The 24507-nt window shown below is 42.4% G+C and overlaps 1 protein-coding gene across 1 annotated transcript in view; it reads right to left on the reverse strand.

The window, feature by feature from the left end:
- The window catches only part of mbtps2 (membrane-bound transcription factor peptidase, site 2), a 66746-nt gene that overhangs the window by 14123 nt on the left and 28116 nt on the right, over positions 1-24507 (reverse strand). Inside the window, exons 5-9 of the mRNA XM_079531735.1 lie at positions 23744-23871; positions 20848-20966; positions 5131-5311; positions 4148-4254; positions 495-726 (exon numbers count right to left, since the gene is read on the reverse strand). Coding sequence (XP_079387861.1) covers positions 495-726; positions 4148-4254; positions 5131-5311; positions 20848-20966; positions 23744-23871 — 767 coding nt within the window. The remainder of the gene's footprint in view (positions 1-494; positions 727-4147; positions 4255-5130; positions 5312-20847; positions 20967-23743; positions 23872-24507) is intronic.

Raw genomic sequence — 24507 nt, forward strand, 5'->3', positions numbered from 1 at the left:
GGTGGTTAGTGTTTAGGGTGGTTGTGTTCCATTTGATATCCTGCTCCTGTCACAGCAGCTCATCGTGCTGCTGTTTGTTGTCCGAATTGTGCGGTTTTAAACCGTTTTGGGCGGGAACCCCTTTTGGTGTTTTAAAGCACTATGTTAGCAGATCTACAAGCAGATCTACAAGCAGATCTACAAGCTCGTAGCGCGCCACTCGGGTCTGCTATTTTTTTTTTTAAATCGTGACAATGTGCCTCAAATCTTTGAATATATTTGTATATATATATATTCTTTTTAATTTCGACGTCAGGCCTAAGTGGGTTAAATGACTCTCCGTATTACGTACTCAGTGGACAGTATGCAGTCGCTGGTGTGTGCGTGAGCGTGCGTGTGCTGTGCTGTGCGTGCGTGGCGTGCGTGCGTGTGCTGTGCGTGCGTGGCGTGCGTGCGTGTGTGGCGTGCGTGCGTGGCGTGCGTGGCGTGCGTGGCGTGCGTGCGGCCACCTGTACCTGCGTACTGAAGGTGGGGGGGGTACCCCACGAACAGCATGTGCGTGTTGGGGGGGTGCGTGACCCTGAAGAACCGGGTCTGGTTCTCCAGGGAGGGAGTGACGCACACGCTGGCCCGCTGCTGCTGCTGCTGCTGCTGTGACGAGGAGGAGGAGGAGGAGGAGTGGCAGTCTTCATCGCTACGACACACCCTGGTGCCCGTCACCATCTTACGCACCGGCATACAGGCAAACTGCAGGGACAGTATTTATACTCTATTACTTTACTGTATCACCATCATACAGGCATACTGCAGGGGCAGTATTTATACTCTATTACTTTACTGTATCACCATCATACAGGCATACTGCAGGGGCAGTATTTATACTCTATTACTTTACTGTATCACCATCATACAGGCATACTGCAGGGGCAGTATTTATACTCTATTACTTTACTGTATCACCATCATACAGGCATACTGCAGGGGCAGTATTTATACTCTATTACTTTACTGTATCACCATCATACAGGCATACTGCAGGGGCAGTATTTATACTCTATTACTTTACTGTATCACCATCATACAGGCATACTGCAGGGGCAGTATTTATACTCTATTACTTTACTGTATCACCATCATACAGGCATACTGCAGGGGCAGTATTTATACTCTATTACTTTACTGTATCACCATCATACAGGCATACTGCAGGGGCAGTATTTATACTCTATTACTTTACTGTATCACCATCATACAGGCATACTGCAGGGGCAGTATTTATACTCTATTACTTTACTGTATCACCATCATACAGGCATACTGCAGGGGCAGTATTTATACTCTATTACTTTACTGTATCACCATCATACAGGCATACTGCAAGGACTAAGTGTTGTTATTGGCAGGGGAGAATTAGTCACACAGACAGACTGGCAGGGGAGACAGACAGACTGGCAGGGGAGACAGACAGGGGAGACAGACAGACTGGCAGGGGAGACAGACAGACTGGCAGGGGAGACAGACAGGGGAGACAGACAGACAGGCAGGGGAGAATTAGTCACACAGACAGACTGGCAGAGGAGACAGACAGACAGGCAGGGGAGAATTAGTCACACAGACAGACAGACTGGCAGGGGAGACAGACAGACAGGCAGGGGAGAATTAGTCACACAGACAGACAGACTGGCAGGGGAGACAGACAGACAGGCAGGGGAGAATTAGTCACACAGACAGACAGACTGGCAGGGGAGACAGACAGACAGGCAGGGGAGAATTAGTCACACAGACAGACAGACTGGCAGGGGAGACAGACAGACAGGCAGGGGAGACAGACAGACAGACAGGCAGGGGAGACAGACAGACAGGCAGGGGAGAATTAGTCACACAGACAGACAGACTGGGGAGACAGACAGACTGGCAGGGGAGACAGACAGACAGGCAGGGGAGAATTAGTCACACAGACAGACAGACTGGCAGGGGAGACAGACAGACAGGCAGGGGAGACAGACAGACAGGCAGGGGAGAATTAGTCACACAGACAGACAGACTGGCAGGGGAGACAGACAGACAGGCAGGGGAGAATTAGTCACACAGACAGACAGACTGGCAGGGGAGACAGACAGACAGGCAGGGGAGACAGACAGACAGGCAGGGGAGACAGACAGACAGGCAGGGGAGAATTAGTCACACAGACAGACAGACTGGCAGGGGAGACAGACAGACAGGCAGGGGAGAATTAGTCACACAGACAGACAGACTGGCAGGGGAGACAGACAGACAGACAGGCAGGGGAGACAGACAGACAGGCAGGGGAGAATTAGTCACACAGACAGACAGGCAGGGGAGACAGACAGACTGGCAGGGGAGACAGACAGACAGGCAGGGGAGAATTAGTCACACAGACAGACAGGCAGGGGAGACAGACAGACTGGCAGGGGAGACAGACAGACAGGCAGGGGAGAATTAGTCACACAGACAGACAGACTGGCAGGGGAGACAGACAGACAGGCAGGGGAGACAGACAGACAGGCAGGGGAGAATTAGTCACACAGACAGACAGGCAGGGGAGACAGACAGACTGGCAGGGGAGACAGACAGGGGAGACAGACAGACTGGCAGGGGAGACAGACAGGGGAGACAGACAGACTGGCAGGGGAGACAGACAGGGGAGACAGACAGACTGGCAGGGGAGACAGACAGGGGAGACAGACAGACTGGCAGGGGAGACAGACAGGGGAGACAGACAGACTGGCAGGGGAGACAGACAGGGGAGACAGACAGACTGGCAGGGGAGACAGACAGGGGAGACAGACAGACAGACTGGCAGGAGAGACAGACAGACTGGCAGGGGAGACAGACAGGGGAGACAGACAGACTGGCAGGGGAGACAGACAGGGGAGACAGACAGACTGGCAGGGGAGACAGACAGGGGAGACAGACAGACTGGCAGGGGAGACAGACAGGGGAGACAGACAGACAGACAGGGGAGAATTAGTCACACAGACGGACGGATGGATCAAAACTAGCGTTATTTGATGCTGCCATTCTCTACTGCTTCCGTAAACAATGATCACGGCCCACCCAGCGGCCCACCCAGCGCTCACGGCCCACCCAGCGGCCCACCCAGCGCTCACGGCTGGTGAAACGGCCCACCCAGCGGCCCACCCAGCGCTCACGGCCCACCCAGCGGCCCACCCAGCGCTCACGGCCCACCCAGCGGCCCACCCAGCGCTCACGGCTGGTGGAACGGCCCACCCAGCGCTCACGGCCCACCCAGCGCTCACGGCTGGTGAAACGGCCCACCCAGCGCTCACGGCTGGTGAAACGGCCCACCCAGCGCTCACGGCTGGTGGAACGGCCCACCCAGCGCTCACGGCTGGTGAAACGGCCCACCCAGCGCTCACGGCTGGTGGAACGGCCCACCCAGCGCTCACGGCTGGTGAAACGGCCCACCCAGCGCTCACGGCTGGTGAAACGGTTCGGCCCACCAAACACTAGAGATTATATGAAACGTACAGATTATATGAAACGTACAGATTATATGAAACCGTACAGATTATATGAAACGTACAGATTATATGAAACGTACAGATTATATGAAACGTACAGATTATATGAAACGTACAGATTATATGAAACGTACAGATTATATGAAACGTACAGATTATATGAAACCGTAGAGATTATATGAAACGTACAGATTATATGAAACGTACAGATTATATGAAACGTAAAGATTATATGAAACGTACAGATTATATGAAACGTACAGATTATATGATTATATGAAACGTACAGATTATATGAAACGTACAGATTATATGATTATATGAAACCGTAAATACAGAAAAAAACGCACAACCTTATTGGAGATAACAGACAAAAACAAAATGACTATAATTTATCATTCTCTAATTGTGTGTAGACTTCTGGTAAATTAAGGAATGCAGATGTTTTAACGATAAGGAGCCAGAAGGGTTTATTCTTCCTGGAACAACATGAGTTCAATAAACCCTGTTTATGAATCATTGTCCATGTGATAAACACTCACCAAAAACCCAGTGTGTGTGTGTGTGTGTGTGTGTGTGTGTGTGTGTGTGCGTGTGCGCGTGTGCGTCTGTGTGTGTGTGTGTGTGCGCGCGCACGTGCGTGCGTGTGTGTGTGCGTGCACCTCTTTCTCCTTCCTCGTGCGCTCCACGGGATCAGAGTAGGAGAAACAGAGGTCAGTCAGGCTGTTGTTACTGCAGCAGTCCATGGTGCCGTCCAACCGCTTGTAGGCTGCGCACACACACACACACACATACACACACACACACACACACACATGCACGTACTCACACACGCACATGCACGTACTCACACACACACACACACACACACACACACACACACACACACACACACACACACACACACACACACACACACACACACACACACACACACACACACACACACACACACACACGTACTCACACACGCACATGCACGTACTCACACACACACACACATGCACGTACTCTCACACACACACGCACATGCACGTACTCACACACACACACACACATGTACGTACACACACACACACACACACACACACACACACACACACACACACACACACACACACACACACACACACACACACACACACACACACACACACACACACACACACACACACACACACACAAATATAGTATAACAGTATAACAAAATGCTTAAAACACCAAAGGGGGGTTCCCGCCCAGAATGGGTTTATTAACCCATTCTGGGCGGGAACTTTAGCTATTGAAAAATAGCAGATCTACAAGCTCGTAGTGCGGCACCGAGTGGCGCGCTACGAGCTTGCAGATCTGCTATTTTTGAAAAATCGTGAAAATGTGGCAGAAATCATTGAACATTATATTCTTTCAGAGCGAAACGTTTTTAACTCTAATCTTTGCTTCTGGTGTGTGTGGGGGGGGGGGGGTGTCTGGAACAACATATTTTCAGATGGGGGTCGGCGACCAATTACATATGATTTTGGGGGTCCTTGACATGAACATGTTTGAGAACGACTGACAGAAACATGAGGGTTTTACAGGATTTAGACGCCATTTCTCGGGTCTAAACGGGTTTATTAATGGAAGTGTTTTGCTCCAGAACCAGAACCTCTGCCGTGGGCCCAGCTGGTGGTCAGGCTGGTGACCGGGACGCAGTAGCCCGTCTGGGGACGGACGGACAGCATGGACAGACATCTGGACCAGTCGTCCACTCCGCTGACCGGACAGTCCTCAAGGGACGTCACGATGTCCCCTATGGACAGGCCCCGGGGCCCGTCCGCTGGAGACCCCTGGTGGCAGAGAGAGGTACTACATGTGTTACTATGTTCCCCTATGGACAGGCCTCGGGGCCCGTCCGCTGGAGACCCCTGGTGGCAGAGAGAGGTACTACATGTGTTACTATGTCCCCCTATGGACAGGCCCCGGGGCCCGTCCGCTGGAGACCCCTGGTGGCAGAGAGAGGTACTACATGTGTTACTATGTCCCCCTATGGACAGGCCCCGAGGCCCGTCCGCTGGAGACCCCTGGTGGCACAGAGAGGTACTACATGTGTTACTATGTCCCCCTATGGACAGGCCCCGAGGCCCGTCCGCTGGAGACCCCTGGTGGCACAGAGAGGTACTACATGTGTTACTATGTCCCCCTATGGACAGGCCCCGAGGCCCGTCCGCTGGAGACCCCTGGTGGCACAGAGAGGTACTACATGTGTTACTATGTCCCCCTATGGACAGGCCCAGAGGCCAAACGCTGGAGACCCCTGGTGGCAGAGAGAGGTACTACATGTGTTACTATGTCCCCTATGGACAGGCCCCGGGGCCCGTCCGCTGGAGACCCCTGGTGGCAGAGAGAGGTACTACATGTGTTACTATGTCCCCCTATGGACAGGCCTTGGGGCCCGTCCGCTGGAGACCCCTGGTGGCAGAGAGAGGTACTACATGTGTTACTATGTCCCCCTATGGACAGGCCTCGGGGCCCGTCCACTGGAGACCCCTGGTGGCAGAGAGAGGTACTACATGTGTTACTATGTCCCCCTATGGACAGGCCCCGAGGCCCGTCCGCTGGAGACCCCTGGTGGCAGAGAGAGGTACTACATGTGTTACTATGTCCCCCTATGGACAGGCCCCGAGGCCCGTCCGCTGGAGACCCCTGGTGGCACAGAGAGGTACTACATGTGTTACTATGTCCCCCTATGGACAGGCCCCGGGGCCCGTCCGCTGGAGACCCCTGGTGGCAGAGAGAGGTACTACATGTGTTACTATGTCCCCCTATGGACAGGCCTCGGGGCCCGTCCACTGGAGACCCCTGGTGGCAGAGAGAGGTACTACATGTGTTACTATGTCCCCCTATGGACAGGCCCCGAGGCCCGTCCACTGGAGACCCCTGGTGGCACAGAGAGGTACTACATGTGTTACTATGTCCCCTATGGACAGGCCCCGGGGCCCGTCCGCTGGAGACCCCTGGTGGCAGAGAGAGGTACTGCATGTGTTACTACTGTATGGAGACCCCTGGTGGCACAGAGAGGTACTACATGTGTTACTAATAATATTATGTCCCCTATATGGCAGTGGTTCTCAAAGTGGGGTCCGGGGACCCCCAGGGGTCCTTGAGGGAGTTCCAGGGGGTCCCCAGCTAAATGATAGTTTGGAACCAAATGGACCCTTATGGGTCTGTAACTCTGAGAGTGTACAGATGGAACCAAATGTGACCAGATTTGACTGAAAGACTGCCATCGTGCAAATTCCAGCTTTTCACCAGAGGAGAAAAACTTTTTTTTTTTTTTTCCAAAATGAGTTTATAGCACAGGCAGACTCTTCACATCCTAGAGCATGTCTGAAATAAGTGTCAGAGCTTAAATCGACATGTAAATATGAAATAGATGCTTAAACATGTAGCTAGGTGTAATGTTAGAGTCCACAGAAGACATGTAAATATGAAATAAATGCTTAAACATGTAGCTAGGTGTAATGTTAGAGACCACAGAAGACATGTAAATATGAAATAAATGCTTAAACATGTAGCTAGGTGTAATGTTAGAGACCACAGAAGACATGTAAATATGAAATAAATGCTTAAACATGTAGCTAGGTGTAATGTTAGAGTCCACAGAAGTGAACTTTTCAAGCCTGTTTTCTCAACTCGCTGTTTCTCTGCAAGACATTACTCTATAAGCCATATCTCCAAAACCAATATGTCAATTTGAAGCTATGATTCCCTGCTTTCACATGACATGAAAAAACGAAAATTCAAAAAAATCCAATGGCAGTCCCTCAGTCAAATTTAGTCACAAATGGACGTGTTGTTTTTGGCAGCAAATTTCTTCTTTTGGTTTTAGTCATAGTCTTTTTGAATTAAACTTCATTTAGTTTTAGTCACATTTTAGTAGCCTGGAACTCACCTATGCTTTTTAGGTCATAGGCAGCTCCCGGCAGGATCCACCGGCAGAAACTATGTGCAGCTGCTAGACATGAGACTAATTAATTAGAGTGACAAAGAGAGAGAGGAGTGTGTGTGTGTATACGGGTGTGTGTGTGTGTGTGTGTGTCAATTTAACAAAGGTGCAGACGATCAGAAATCAGCAGAGAGTGAGTGATGTTTGCACTACTCTGTGGGGGGGGGGGGGGGGGGGGGGGACTCGGACCCAGACTTTTTTTTTCTCCCTGGAAATAAAAACATCAGGGTTTCCGAGGCTAACGGAATGTTTTAGTGTTAGTCTAGTTTTATTCGACTAAATGTCATGCGATTTTAGTCGACTAAATCTGCAGTTGATTTATTCGACTAAAATGTGTTTTGGTGGGCCTTGATGTCGCCGTATTGCCTCATTTTACACCTGCTGAAAATAGCAGATCTACAAGCTCACAGTGTCGCAGTGCTATTTTCACCATGCAACCAAGTGTAAAATGACTCGTACTGGATCTCTTGTCCACTAGTCCCTTCCTAGTGGATCTCTTGTCCACTAGTCCCTTCCTAGTGGATCTCTTGTCCACTAGTCCCTTCCTAGTGGATCTCTTGTCCACTAGTCCCTTCCTAGTGGATCTCTTGTCCACTAGTCCCTTCCTAGTGGATCTCTTGTCCACTAGTCCCTTCCTAGTGGATCTCTTGTCCACTAGTCACTACCTAACATTTTAGTCTAGTTTTTATTTGTTGACGAAATTCTCAGTATATTCAGTCTTAGTTCTAGTCATCGTAGATTTCGTTTTCATTTAGTTTCTATTTAGTTTTCGTCAGTGAAAAAAGGTCTTAGTTTTAGTCGACGAAATCAACACTGGAAATCCACTGTATTCATAAACGACGTAAAACTGACCAACATTGCAGCCGTACGGAAAGCTTGAATTATCCTCTTTTTATCTGCAAAGCTGTTGTTTCATAAAAACCCACCGTAGACATGTTATGAGCTACTTTCTGTCAAAACAATTCCTTGCAGGCGATTTCAATTCTAAGTACCAGAGTTTGGAAGCGCTGGTTTTCAGTACAGCAGCGTCCTGCTGCCTCCTGCATTATGTGCACTAAACAGGTGCTACGCACGCAGGGCCGTTGAGTGATTATCCAACGACACTCGTAGTATAGCGTTCCGATATCAAATCAATTATGTGTAAGTATTTGTTTTACTCTATATTGTGACAGTAATCATTGCTATAGTGTGTGATCAGTAACAGTGTTAAATAGCTCTATATTGTGACAGTAATCATTGCTATAGAGTGTGTTCAGTAACAGTGTTAAATAGCTCTATATTGTGACAGTAATCATTGCTATAGAGTGTGTTCAGTAACAGTGTTAAATAGCTCTATATTGTGACAGTAATCATTGCTATAGAGTGTGTTCAGTAACAGTGTTAAATAGCTCTATATTGTGACAGTAATCATTGCTATAGTGTGTGTTCAGTAACAGTGTTAAATAGCTCTATATTGTGACAGTAATCATTGCTAGTGTGTGTTCAGTAAGTGTTAAATAGCTCTATATTGTGACAGTAATCATTGCTATAGTGTGTGTTCAGTAACAGTGTTAAATAGCTCTATATTGTGACAGTAATCATTGCTAGTGTGTGTTCAGTAACAGTGTTAAATAGCTCTATATTGTGACAGTAATCATTGCTATAGAGTGTGTTCAGTAACAGTGTTAAATAGCTCTATATTGTGACAGTAATCATTGCTATAGTGTGTGTTCAGTAACAGTGTTAAATAGCTCTATATTGTGACAGTAATCATTGCTATAGTGTGTGTTCAGTAACAGTGTTAAATAGCTCTATATTGTGACAGTAATCATTGCTATAGAGTGTGTTCAGTAACAGTGTTAAATAGCTCTATATTGTGACAGTAATCATTGCTATAGTGTGTGTTCAGTAACAGTGTTAAATAGCTCTATATTGTGACAGTAATCATTGCTATAGTGTGTGTTCAGTAACAGTGTTAAATAGCTCTATATTGTGACAGTAATCATTGCTATAGTGTGTTCAGTAACAGTGTTAAATAGCTCTATATTGTGACAGTAATCATTGCTATAGAGTGTGTTCAGTAACAGTGTTAAATAGCTCTATATTGTGACAGTAATCATTGCTATAGTGTGTGTTCAGTAACAGTGTTAAATAGCTCTATATTGTGACAGTAATCATTGCTATAGTGTGTGTTCAGTAACAGTGTTAAATAGCTCTATATTGTGACAGTAATCATTGCTATAGTGTGTGTTCAGTAACAGTGTTAAATAGCTCTATATTGTGACAGTAATCATTGCTATAGTGTGTGTTCAGTAACAGTGTTAAATAGCTCTATATTGTGACAGTAATCATTGCTATAGTGTGTTCAGTAACAGTGTTAAATAGCTCTATATTGTGACAGTAATCATTGCTATAGAGTGTGTTCAGTAACAGTGTTAAATAGCTCTATATTGTGACAGTAATCATTGCTATAGTGTGTTCAGTAACAGTGTTAAATAGCTCTATATTGTGACAGTAATCATTGCTAGTGTGTGTTCAGTAACAGTGTTAAATAGCTCTATATTGTGACAGTAATCATTGCTATAGTGTGTGTTCAGTAACAGTGTTAAATAGCTCTATATTGTGACAGTAATCATTGCTATAGAGTGTGTTCAGTAACAGTGTTAAATAGCTCTATATTGTGACAGTAATCATTGCTATAGTGTGTTCAGTAACAGTGTTAAATAGCTCTATATTGTGACAGTAATCATTGCTAGTGTGTGTTCAGTAACAGTGTTAAATAGCTCTATATTGTGACAGTAATCATTGCTATAGTGTGTGTTCAGTAACAGTGTTAAATAGCTCTATATTGTGACAGTAATCATTGCTATAGAGTGTGTTCAGTAACAGTGTTAAATAGCTCTATATTGTGACAGTAATCATTGCTATAGTGTGTTCAGTAACAGTGTTAAATAGCTCTATATTGTGACAGTAATCATTGCTATAGAGTGTGTTCAGTAACAGTGTTAAATAGCTCTATATTGTGACAGTAATCATTGCTATAGTGTGTTCAGTAACAGTGTTAAATAGCTCTATATTGTGACAGTAATCATTGCTAGTGTGTGTACAGTAACAGTGTTAAATAGCTCTATATTGTGACAGTAATCATTGCTATAGTGTGTGTTCAGTAACAGTGTTAAATAGCTCTATATTGTGACAGTAATCATTGCTATAGTGTGTGTTCAGTAACAGTGTTAAATAGCTCTATATTGTGACAGTAATCATTGCTATAGAGTGTGTTCAGTAACAGTGTTAAATAGCTCTATATTGTGACAGTAATCATTGCTATAGAGTGTGTTCGGTAACAGTGTTAAATAGCTCTATATTGTGACAGTAATCATTGCTATAGTGTGTTCGGTAACAGTGTTAAATAGCTCTATATTGTGACAGTAATCATTGCTATAGAGTGTGTTCAGTAACAGTGTTAAATAGCTCTATATTGTGACAGTAATCATTGCTATAGTGTGTTCAGTAACAGTGTTAAATAGCTCTATATTGTGACAGTAATCATTGCTATAGTGTGTGTTCAGTAACAGTGTTAAATAGCTCTATATTGTGACAGTAATCATTGCTATAGAGTGTGTTCAGTAACAGTGTTAAATAGCTCTATAGTGTGACAGTAATCATTGCTATAGTGTGTGTTCAGTAACAGTGTTAAATAGCTCTATATTGTGACAGTAATCATTGCTATAGTGTGTGTTCAGTAACAGTGTTAAATAGCTCTATATTGTGACAGTAATCATTGCTATAGAGTGTGTTCAGTAACAGTGTTAAATAGCTCTATATTGTGACAGTAATCATTGCTATAGTGTGTGTTCAGTAACAGTGTTAAATAGCTCTATATTGTGACAGTAATCATTGCTATAGTGTGTGTTCAGTAACAGTGTTAAATAGCTCTATATTGTGACAGTAATCATTGCTATAGTGTGTTCAGTAACAGTGTTAAATAGCTCTATATTGTGACAGTAATCATTGCTATAGAGTGTGTTCAGTAACAGTGTTAAATAGCTCTATATTGTGACAGTAATCATTGCTATAGTGTGTGTTCAGTAACAGTGTTAAATAGCTCTATATTGTGACAGTAATCATTGCTAGTGTGTGTTCAGTAAGTGTTAAATACTATTTAACACTTACTGAACACACACTAGCAATGATTACTGTCACAATATAGAGCTATTTAACACTGTTACTGAACACACTATAGCAATGATTACTGTCACAATATAGAGCTATTTAATAAATAGCTCTATATTGTGACAGTAATCATTGCTATAGTGTGTTCAGTAACAGTGTTAAATAGCTCTATATTGTGACAGTAATTATTGCTATAGAGTGTGTTCAGTAACAGTGTTAAATAGCTCTCTATTGTGACAGTAATCATTGCTATAGAGTGTGTTCAGTAACAGTGTTAAATAGCTCTATATTGTGACAGTAATCATTGCTATAGTGTGTTCAGTAACAGTGTTAAATAGCTCTATATTGTGACAGTAATCATTGCTAGTGTGTGTTCAGTAACAGTGTTAAATAGCTCTATATTGTGACAGTAATCATTGCTAAAGAGTGTGTTCAGTAACAGTGTTAAATAGCTCTATATTGTGACAGTAATCATTGCTATAGAGTGTGTTCAGTAACAGTGTTAAATAGCTCTATATTGTGACAGTAATCATTGCTATAGTGTGTGTTCAGTAACAGTGTTAAATAGCTCTATATTGTGACAGTAATCATTGCTATAGTGCAGTACAGGTACTAGGTGCCCAAAAGGTAGATCATGATCTACCAGTAGATCACAAAGGTTGTGCAGGTAGACGACATGACATGGCCCTAAAACATATATAATTTAAATAAAAATATATAATTTGGCATCTGACACTTGAATGAAGGTGACTTGATTGATGGCCTGTTAACCCACGACAGAATACTTTGTTTTCAAGAGTGTTGAGCACAAACATCGGTAGCATTAGATAGTTACATACAAAAACATCCGCCCTATATTTCCCATTCCAAGTGTGTTTTTCATGTTCTTTAAACAATTTTCAGCAATGAGATCCTATTTTTTGGTGGGTAGATCTTACGTCTGGTCATTTGGAAAGTAGCTCTCAAGTCCAAAAAGTCTGGGCACCCCTGCTATAGAGTGTGTGTTCAGTCTGGGCACCCCTGCTATAGAGTGTGTGTTCAGTCTGGTCACCCCTGCTATAGAGTGTGTGTTCAGTCTGGTCACCCCTGCTATAGAGTGTGTGTTCAGTCTGGGCACCCCTGCTATAGAGTGTGTGTTCAGTCTGGTCACCCCTGCTATAGAGTGTGTGTTCAGTCTGGTCACCCCTGCTATAGAGTGTGTTCAGTTCACCCCTGCTATAGAGTGTGTGTTCAGTTCACCCCTGCTATAGAGTGTGTGTTCAGTCTGGGAACCCCTGCTATAGAGTGTGTGTTCAGTTCACCCCTGCTATAGAGTGTGTGTTCAGTCTGGGCACCCCTGCTATAGAGTGTGTGTTCAGTCTGGGAACCCCTGCTATAGAGTGTGTGTTCAGTTCACCCCTGCTATAGAGTGTGTGTTTAGTTCAGTAACACCCCTGCTATAGAGTGTGTGTTCAGTCTGGGCACCCCTGCTATAGAGTGTGTGTTCAGTTCACCCCTGCTATAGAGTGTGTGTTCAGTAACACCCCTGCTATAGAGTGTGTGTTCGGTTCACCCCTGCTATAGAGTGTGTGTTCAGTTCACCCCTGCTATAGAGTGTGTGTTCAGTTCACCCCTGCTATAGTGTGTGTTCAGTTCACCCCTGCTATAGACTGTGTGTTCAGTTCAGTAACATATATTGTGACAGTAAAAGGACACATTCTTACACTGTGTATTCAGACAAAATAAATACACTTTGCAAAGTGTGTACAAAGTACACATTCCAGACTCCACCACAAAGCTTCACAGCCAAGGAGGGCCCGAGCTAAAAAAATGTAGCCCGCCTTGGTTAAGGAATTCCCACAAATTAAAAGATTTGACTTGAATTTACGATATTTAATTCATTCAGGACGGGGAGCCCTTTTGGTGTTTTAAAGCATTATGTTATACTTTATCTGTTGAAAAATAGCAGATCTACAAGCTCGTAGCGCGGCACTCGGTGCCGCGCTACGAGCTTGTAGATCTGCTATTTTTTTTTAAATCCTGAAAATGTGGCGCAAAGTTTTGAATATATAGTCTTCCAGAGAGAACGTTTTTAACTCAAATCTTTGCTTCTGGGAGGGGGGGTCACTGGAACAACATATTTTCATATTTCGACACATAATTATGGGGGTCCTTGACATGAAAATGGGTTGAGCACCACATTGAGCACCATAGACCGTTTTTTTGAGAATCGACCTCAGGTCTAAATGCATTAAATATGTTCCACACTGTGGTGCAGCGACGAACCACCCAGACAAACATCCACCAGAACCAGCCAGACAAACATATTGTTACTAAAGAACCACCCAGACAAACATATTGTTACTAAAGAACCACCCAGACAAACATATTGTTACTAAACCACCCAGACAAACATCCACCAGAACCACCAGAACCACCCAGATAAAAACATTGTTACTAAAGAACCACCCAGACAAACACATTGTTACTAAACCACCCAGACAAACACATTGTTACTAAACCACCCAGACAAACATATTGTTACTAAAGAACCACCCAGACAAACACATTGTTACTAAAGAACCACCCAGACAAACATATTGTTACTAAAGAACCACCCAGACAAACACATTGTTACTAAAGAACCACCCAGACAAACATATTGTTACTAAAGAACCACCCAGACAAACACATTGTTACTAAAGAACCACCCAGACAAACATATTGTTACTAAAGAACCACCCAGACAAACATATTGTTACTAAAGAACCACCCAGACAAACACATTGTTACTAAAGAACCACCCAGACAAACACATTGTTACTAAAGAACCACCCAGACAAACATATTGTTACTAAAGAACCACCCAGACAAACATATTGTTACTAAAGAACCACCCAGACAAACATATTGTTACTAAAGAACCACCCAGACAAACACATTGTTACTAAAGAACCACCCAGACAAACATATTGTTACTAAAGAACCACCCAGACAAACATATTGTTACTAAAGAACCACCCAGACAAACATATTGTTACTAAAGAACCACCCAGACAAACATATTGTTACTAAAGAACCACCCAGACAAACATATTGTTACTAAAGAACCACCCAGACAAACATATTGTTACTAAAGAACCACCCAGACAAACATATTGTTACTAAAGAACCACCCAGACAAACACATTGTTACTAAAGAACCACCCAGACAAACATATTGTTACTAAAGAACCACCCAGACAAACATATTGTTACTAAAGAACCACCCAGACAAACATATTGTTACTAAAGAACCACCCAGACAAACATATTGTTACTAAAGAACCACCCAGACAAACATATTGTTACTAAAGAACCACCCAGACAAACACATTGTTACTAAAGAACCACCCAGACAAACATATTGTTACTAAAGAACCACCCAGACAAACACATTGTTACTAAAGAACCACCCAGACAAACACATTGTTACTAAAGAACCACCCAGACAAACATATTGTTACTAAAGAACCACCCAGACAAACATATTGTTACTAAAGAACCACCCAGACAAACATATTGTTACTAAACCACCCAGACAAACACATTGTTACTAAAGAACCACCCAGACAAACATATTGTTACTAAAGAACCACCCAGACAAACATATTGTTACTAAACCACCCAGACAAACACATTGTTACTAAAGAACCACCCAGACAAACATATTGTTACTAAAGAACCACCCAGACAAACATATTGTTACTAAAGAACCACCCAGACAAACACATTGTTACTAAAGAACCACCCAGACAAACACATTGTTACTAAAGAACCACCCAGACAAACACATTGTTACTAAAGAACCACCCAGACAAACACATTGTTACTAAAGAACCACCCAGACAAACACATTGTTACTAAAGAACCACCCAGACAAACACATTGTTACTAAAGAACCACCCAGACAAACATATTGTTACTAAAGAACCACCCAGACAAACATATTGTTACTAAAGAACCACCCAGACAAACACATTGTTACTAAACCACCCAGACAAACACATTGTTACTAAACCACCCAGACAAACACATTGTTACTAAACCACCCAGACAAACACATTGTTACTAAACCACCCAGACAAACACATTGTTACTAAACCACCCAGACAAACACATTGTTACTAAACCACCCAGACAAACACATTGTTACTAAAGAACCACCCAGACAAACACATTGTTACTAAAGAACCACCCAGACAAACACATTGTTACTAAAGAACCACCCAGACAAACACATTGTTACTAAAGAACCACCCAGACAAACATATTGTTACTAAAGAACCACCCAGACAAACACATTGTTACTAAAGAACCACCCAGACAAACACATTGTTACTAAAGAACCACCCAGACAAACACATTGTTACTAAAGAACCACCCAGACAAACACATTGTTACTAAAGAACCACCCAGACAAACACATTGTTACTAAAGAACCACCCAGACAAACATATTGTTACTAAAGAACCACCCAGACAAACACATTGTTACTAAAGAACCACCCAGACAAACACATTGTTACTAAAGAACCACCCAGACAAACATATTGTTACTAAAGAACCACCCAGACAAACACATTGTTACTAAAGAACCACCCAGACAAACATATTGTTACTAAAGAACCACCCAGACAAACACATTGTTACTAAAGAACCACCCAGACAAACACATTGTTACTGAAGAACCACCCAGACAAACACATTGTTACTAAAGAACCACCCAGACAAACATATTGTTACTAAAGAACCACCCAGACAAACATATTGTTACTAAACCACCCAGACAAACATATTGTTACTAAAGAACCACCCAGACAAACATATTGTTACTAAAGAACCACCCAGACAAACACATTGTTACTAAACCACCCAGACAAACACATTGTTACTAAACCACCCAGACAAACACATTGTTACTAAACCACCCAGACAAACACATTGTTACTAAACCACCCAGACAAACACATTGTTACTAAAGAACCACCCAGACAAACATATTGTTACTAAAGAACCACCCAGACAAACATATTGTTACTAAAGAACCACCCAGACAAACACATTGTTACTAAAGAACCACCCAGACAAACACATTGTTACTAAAGAACCACCCAGACAAACACATTGTTACTAAAGAACCACCCAGACAAACACATTGTTACTAAAGAACCACCCAGACAAACACATTGTTACTAAAGAACCACCCAGACAAACATATTGTTACTAAAGAACCACCCAGACAAACATATTGTTACTAAAGAACCACCCAGACAAACACATTGTTACTAAAGAACCACCCAGACAAACATATTGTTACTAAAGAACCACCCAGACAAACATATTGTTACTAAAGAACCACCCAGACAAACACATTGTTACTAAACCACCCAGACAAACACATTGTTACTAAACCACCCAGACAAACACATTGTTACTAAACCACCCAGACAAACACATTGTTACTAAACCACCCAGACAAACACATTGTTACTAAACCACCCAGACAAACACATTGTTACTAAACCACCCAGACAAACACATTGTTACTAAAGAACCACCCAGACAAACACATTGTTACTAAAGAACCACCCAGACAAACACATTGTTACTAAAGAACCACCCAGACAAACACATTGTTACTAAAGAACCACCCAGACAAACACATTGTTACTAAACCACCCAGACAAACACATTGTTACTAAACCACCCAGACAAACACATTGTTACTAAACCACCCAGACAAACACATTGTTACTAAACCACCCAGACAAACACATTGTTACTAAACCACCCAGACAAACACATTGTTACTAAACCACCCAGACAAACACATTGTTACTAAAGAACCACCCAGACAAACACATTGTTACTAAAGAACCACCCAGACAAACATATTGTTACTAAAGAACCACCCAGACAAACATATTGTTACTAAAGAACCACCCAGACAAACACATTGTTACTAAAGAACCACCCAGACAAACACATTGTTACTAAAGAACCACCCAGACAAACACATTGTTACTAAAGAACCACCCAGACAAACACATTGTTACTAAAGAACCACCCAGACAAACACATTGTTACTAAAGAACCACCCAGACAAACACATTGTTACTAAAGAACCCCCCAGACAAACACATTGTTACTAAAGAACCACCCAGACAAACATATTGTTACTAAACCACCCAGACAAACATATTGTTACTAAAGAACCCCCCAGACAAACACATTGTTACTAAAGAACCACCCAGACAAACACATTGTTACTAAAGAACCACCCAGACAAACATATTGTTACTAAAGAACCACCCAGACAAACACATTGTTACTAAAGAACCACCCAGACAAACACATTGTTACTAAAGAACCACCCAGACAAACACATTGTTACTAAAGAACCACCCAGACAAACATATTGTTACTAAAGAACCACCCAGACAAACACATTGTTACTAAAGAACCACCCAGACAAACATATTGTTACTAAAGAACCACCCAGACAAACACATTGTTACTAAAGAACCACCCAGACAAACACATTGTTACTAAACCACCCAGACAAACATATTGTTACTAAAGAACCCCCCAGACAAACACATTGTTACTAAAGAACCACCCAGACAAACATATTGTTACTAAACCACCCAGACAAACATATTGTTACTAAAGAACCACCCAGACAAACACATTGTTACTAAAGAACCACCCAGACAAACACATTGTTACTAAACCACCCAGACAAACATATTGTTACTAAAGAACCACCCAGACAAACACATTGTTACTAAACCACCCAGACAAACACATTGTTACTAAACCACCCAGACAAACATATTGTTACTAAACCACCCAGACAAACACATTGTTACTAAAGAACCACCCAGACAAACATATTGTTACTAAAGAACCACCCAGACAAACATATTGTTACTAAAGAACCACCCAGACAAACACATTGTTACTAAAGAACCACCCAGACAAACACATTGTTACTAAACCACCCAGACAAACATATTGTTACTAAACCACCCAGACAAACACATTGTTACTAAAGAACCACCCAGACAAACACATTGTTACTAAAGAACCACCCAGACAAACATATTGTTACTAAAAAACCACCCAGACAAACACATTGTTACTAAAGAACCAACCAGACAAACATATTGTTACTAAAGAACCACCCAGACAAACATATTGTTACTAAAGAACCACCCAGACAAACATATTGTTACTAAAGAACCACCCAGACAAACATATTGTTACTAAAGAACCACCCAGACAAACATATTGTTACTAAAGAACCACCCAGACAAACACATTGTTACTAAAGAACCAACCAGACAAACATATTGTTACTAAAGAACCACCCAGACAAACACATTGTTACTAAAGAACCACCCAGACAAACATATTGTTACTAAAGAACCACCCAGACAAACACATTGTTACTAAAGAACCAACCAGACAAACATATTGTTACTAAAGAACCACCCAGACAAACACATTTGATGACATTTAGCCTCTCAGACCCATTTGAGCCACGGACCACCATTTGATGACATTTAGCCTCTCAGACCCAATAGAGCCACGGGCCACCATTTGATGACATTTAGCCTCTCAGACCCATTAGAGCCACGGACCACCATTTGATGACATTTAGCCTCTCAGACCCATTAGAGCCACGGGCCACCATTTGATGACATTTAGCCTCTCAGACCTATTTGAGCCACGGACCACCGTTTGATGACATTTAGCCTCTCAGACCCATTTGAGCCACGGACCACCATTTGATGACATTTAGCCTCTCAGACCCATTTGAGACACGGACCACCATTTGATGACATTTATTCTCTCAGACCCATTTGAGACACGGACCACCATTTGATGACATTTAGCCTCTCAGACCCATTTGAGCCACGGACCACCATTTGATGACATTTAGCCTCTCAGACCCATTTGAGCCACGGACCACCATGTGATGACATTTAGCCTCTCAGACCCAAAACTAAAGAATATTTTGTTGTCGTTGAATAAGATTTTTTCCACAGTTCCAGGCTGTATTGATGTCGGTACCATTAGGAGAGATAACAGGCTGTATTGGTGTTGGTACCATTAGGAGAGATAACATGATGTTGGTACCATTAGGAGAGACAACATGATGTTGGTACCATTAGGAGAGACAACATGATGTTGGTACCATTAGGAGAGATAACATGATGTTGGTACCATTAGGAGAGATAACATGATGTTGGTACCATTAGGAGAGACAACATGATGTTGGTACCATTAGGAGAGATAACATGATGTTGGTACCATTAGGAGAGATAACATGATGTTGGTACCATTAGGAGAGACAACATGATGTTGGTACCATTAGGAGAGATAACATGGTGTTGGTACCATTAGGAGAGACAACATGGTGTTGGTACCATTAGGAGAGACAACATGATGTTGGTACCATTAGGAGAGATAACATGATGTTGGTACCTTTAGGAGAGACAACATGATGTTGGTACCATTAGGAGAGACAACATGATGTTGGTACCATTAGGAGAGACAACATGATGTTGGTACCATTAGGAGAGATAACATGATGTTGGTACCATTAGGAGAGACAACATGATGTTGGTACCATTAGGAGAGACAACATGATGTTGGTACCATTAGGAGAGATAACATGATGTTGGTACCATTAGGAGAGACAACATGATGTTGGTACCATTAGCAGAGATAACATGGTGTTGGTACCATTAGGAGAGATAACATGATGTTGGTACCATTAGCAGAGATAACATGGTGTTGGTACCATTAGGAGAGACAACATGATGTTGGTACCATTAGGAGAGATAACATGATGTTGGTACCATTAGGAGAGATAACAGGCAAACGTTGATCAAAATACCATTATTCTACATTCTCTAATCTTGTGTAGACTTCTTGGAAATTAAGTAATGCAGATGTTTATAAAATAAAATAAAATCAATGGCCGATCTACAAGCTCACAACGCGGCGCAGCGCGACGCGATGTGAGCTTGTAGATCTGCTATTCTTGTAGATCTGCTATTCTTGTAGATCTGCTATTTTCAGCAAGTGCAAAATCATTCATTGCGACGGCATCAAGGCCCGACGAAACACATTTTAGTCGACTGTAGATTTAGTCAACTAAAACCTCATGATATTTAAGTCGACTAAAACTGACCTCCGTGACCTCGGTGACCAAGGCTCCGCCTCCAGTGTAGTAGACAGGAAACAGGAAGATGGGCAACAGGAAGAGGAAACCCAGCGCCGCCACGCACAGGACGAAGTTGTGCCACACGCCTAGAGACGTGCACGCACACACACACACACACACACACACACACACACATTGTATTACTATGAGACGACAGTTTTCCTGAGTCTAAAGCCGGAAAATAACAGATCTACAAGCTCACAACGCAGCGCAGACTGGGTGCACGACACCAGCACAACTAGGTATACATCGGGTATAACTCTACCTAATCCCTAAACACACCCGCACACGCACACACGCACACACACACACACACACACACACACACACACACACACACACACACACACACACACACACACACACACAACTAGGGTCTTTGCTGCTCTCTAGTGGCCGTCATCTCAAACATCTCATGCAAGTGCCATAAAACCTCCCCAGATATCTTAATAATTATAATAATAATAATAATAATAATAATAATAAAAATAACCGATGTCGATGTGATCGTATCCTGTATTAAAAAAAATAAAATAAAAATGTGTAAACAGTGAATTCTTTCTTGGATAAAGATGCTATGATAAATGCACTATTTACCATTTTGCTTTTCTTCAGTGTAATTATTATACAATAAAATGTCGGGCTGAAACCGATATATTATTTTGACATTGGTTCGATAACCGATGTTGCATTTTAAAGCCAACATCGTCCCATACCGCTTTGATGAGCGATCAAAACCCAGACGACCTCCTACAGGCGAACGCAAAGGCTCAACAAATCTAACTTAGACAGCATTTTATGTAAAATGCTGTCTATGCAAAATAAAACAGTACAGTATAGTACAGTAGTGCATCCCGTGGATGCAGAGGTCGTTGTTTTATTGCGTCCCTTAACTATAAACTGTGTTTTGGGATGCAAAATGCACCCTATTTTAATCTCCACTGCGCAAAAAGCATGGAATACGGATGTGTATATTACAGGAAACTCCCGTTAAACTTTACAACAAACTCTGGTAAACTCCCCTATTGTACCATCACACCTGTATATTACCGTCTATTAACTGTATATGTACCATCACACCTGTATATTACAGTATATTAACTGTATATGTACCATCACACCTGTATATTACCGTATATTAACTGTATATGTACCATCACACCTGTATATTACCGTATATTAACTGTATATGTACCATCACACCTGTATATTACCGTAAATTAACTGTATATGTACCATCACACCTGTATATTACCGTATATTAACTGTATATGTACCATCACACCTGTATATTACCGTATATTAACTGTATATGTACCATCACACCTGTATATTACCGTCTATTAACTGTATATGTACCATCACACCTGTATATTACCGTAAATTAACTGTATATGTACCATCACACCTGTATATTACCGTATATTAACTGTATATGTACCATCACACCTGTATATTACCGTATATTAACTGTATATGTACCATCACACCTGTATATTACCGTATATTAACTGTATATGTACCATCACACCTGTATATTACCGTATATTAACTGTATATGTACCATCACACCTGTATATTACCGTATATTAACTGTATATGTACCACCACACCTGTATATTACCGTATATTAACTGTATATGTACCACCACACCTGTATATTACCGTATATTAACTGTATATGTACCATCACACCTGTATATTACCGTATATTAACTGTATATGTACCATCACACCTGTATATTACCGTATATTAACTGTATATGTACCACCACACCTGTATATTACCGTATATTAACTGTATATGTACCACCACACCTGTATATTACCGTATATTAACTGTATATGTACCATCACACCTGTATATTACCGTATATTAACTGTATATGTACCATCACACCTGTATATTACCGTATATTAACTGTATATGTACCATCACACCTGTATATTACCGTATATTAACTGTATATGTACCATCACACCTGTATATTACCGTATATTAACTGTATATGTACCATCACACCTGTATATTACCGTATATAAACTGTATATGTACCATCACACCTGTATATTACCGTATATTAACTGTATATGTACCATCACACCTGTATATTACCGTATATTAACTGTATATGTACCATCACACCTGTATATTACCGTATATTAACTGTATATGTACCATCACACCTGTATATTACCGTATATTAACTGTATATGTACCATCACACCTGTATATTACCGTATATTAACTGTATATGTACCATCACACCTGTATATTACCGTATATTAACTGTATATGTACCACCACACCTGTATATTACCGTATATTAACTGTATATGTACCATCACACCTGTATATTACCGTATATTAACTGTATATGTACCATCACACCTGTATATTACCGTATATTAACTGTATATGTACCATCACACCTGTATATTACCGTATATTAACTGTATATGTACCATCACACCTGTATATTACCGTATATTAACTGTATATGTACCATCACACCTGTATATTACCGAATATTAACTGTATATGCTGCTAAACTTGAGGTTGCTGTTCCTTGGATGGTTGCACCACTCAAAACCTAAAAGTTTACTGTAGGTAGAACTGTAGGTATTTTATGGTAAAAAACTTAAAGTGAACTGTAGGTATTTTATAGTAAAAAAAACTCAAAGTGAACTGTAGGTATTTTATAGTAAAAAAACTCAAAGTGAACTGTAGGTATTTTATAGTAAAAAAACTCAAAGTGAACTGTAGGTATTTTATGGTAAAAAACTCAAAGTGAACTGTAGGTATTTTATGGTAAAAAACTCAAAGTGAACTGCAGGTATTTTATGGTAAAGGTGAACTGACCGGCGCAGAAGATGCGAAGCTGCTGCGTTGGAGAGATGAGGTTGAGGTGAGTGGTGAACAGGTCTACGAACGCCCCGGGATACACCACGAAGAGGAACATCCCGAAACCGTTCACACGAACCTGCTCCCTGTGTGGAAGGAAGCACGCACGCACACACGCAACCACGCACGCACGCACGCACGCACGCACGCACGCACGCACGCACGCACGCACGCAACCACACACACACACGCACGCACGCACGCACGCACGCACGCACGCAACCACACACACACACGCACGCACACACGCAACCACGCACGCACGCACACACACACGCAACCACACACACACACGCACGCATGCAACCACGCAACCACGCAACCACCCACACACACACAGACAGACAGACAGACAGACAGACAGACAGACAGACAGACAGACAGACAGACAGACAGACAGACAGACAGACAGACAGACAGACACAGACACACACACACACACACACACACACACACACACACACGGTGCAGCAATGTATAAACATTTTAGAACGTTGCGTGATGAACAGACTGACCACGAGTGACCAATAGCTGGCATGACAAAGAGCAAAGACAAACAACTGAGCTCTGTTTGGGCTGTTCTAGGAGGAGGAGGAGGAGGAGGTGCTGTGTTCTAGGCAGTGTGTGTGGAGGAGGAGGAGGAGGAGGTGCTGTGTTCTAGGCAGTGTGTTTGGAGGAGGAGGAGGTGCTGTGTTCTAGGCAGTGTGTGTGTGTGTGGAGGA

The sequence above is a fragment of the Electrona antarctica genome (assembly GCF_951216825.1).
Source record: "Electrona antarctica genome assembly, contig: scaffold_398, whole genome shotgun sequence".
NCBI classification, from domain to species: Eukaryota; Metazoa; Chordata; class Actinopteri; order Myctophiformes; family Myctophidae; genus Electrona; species Electrona antarctica.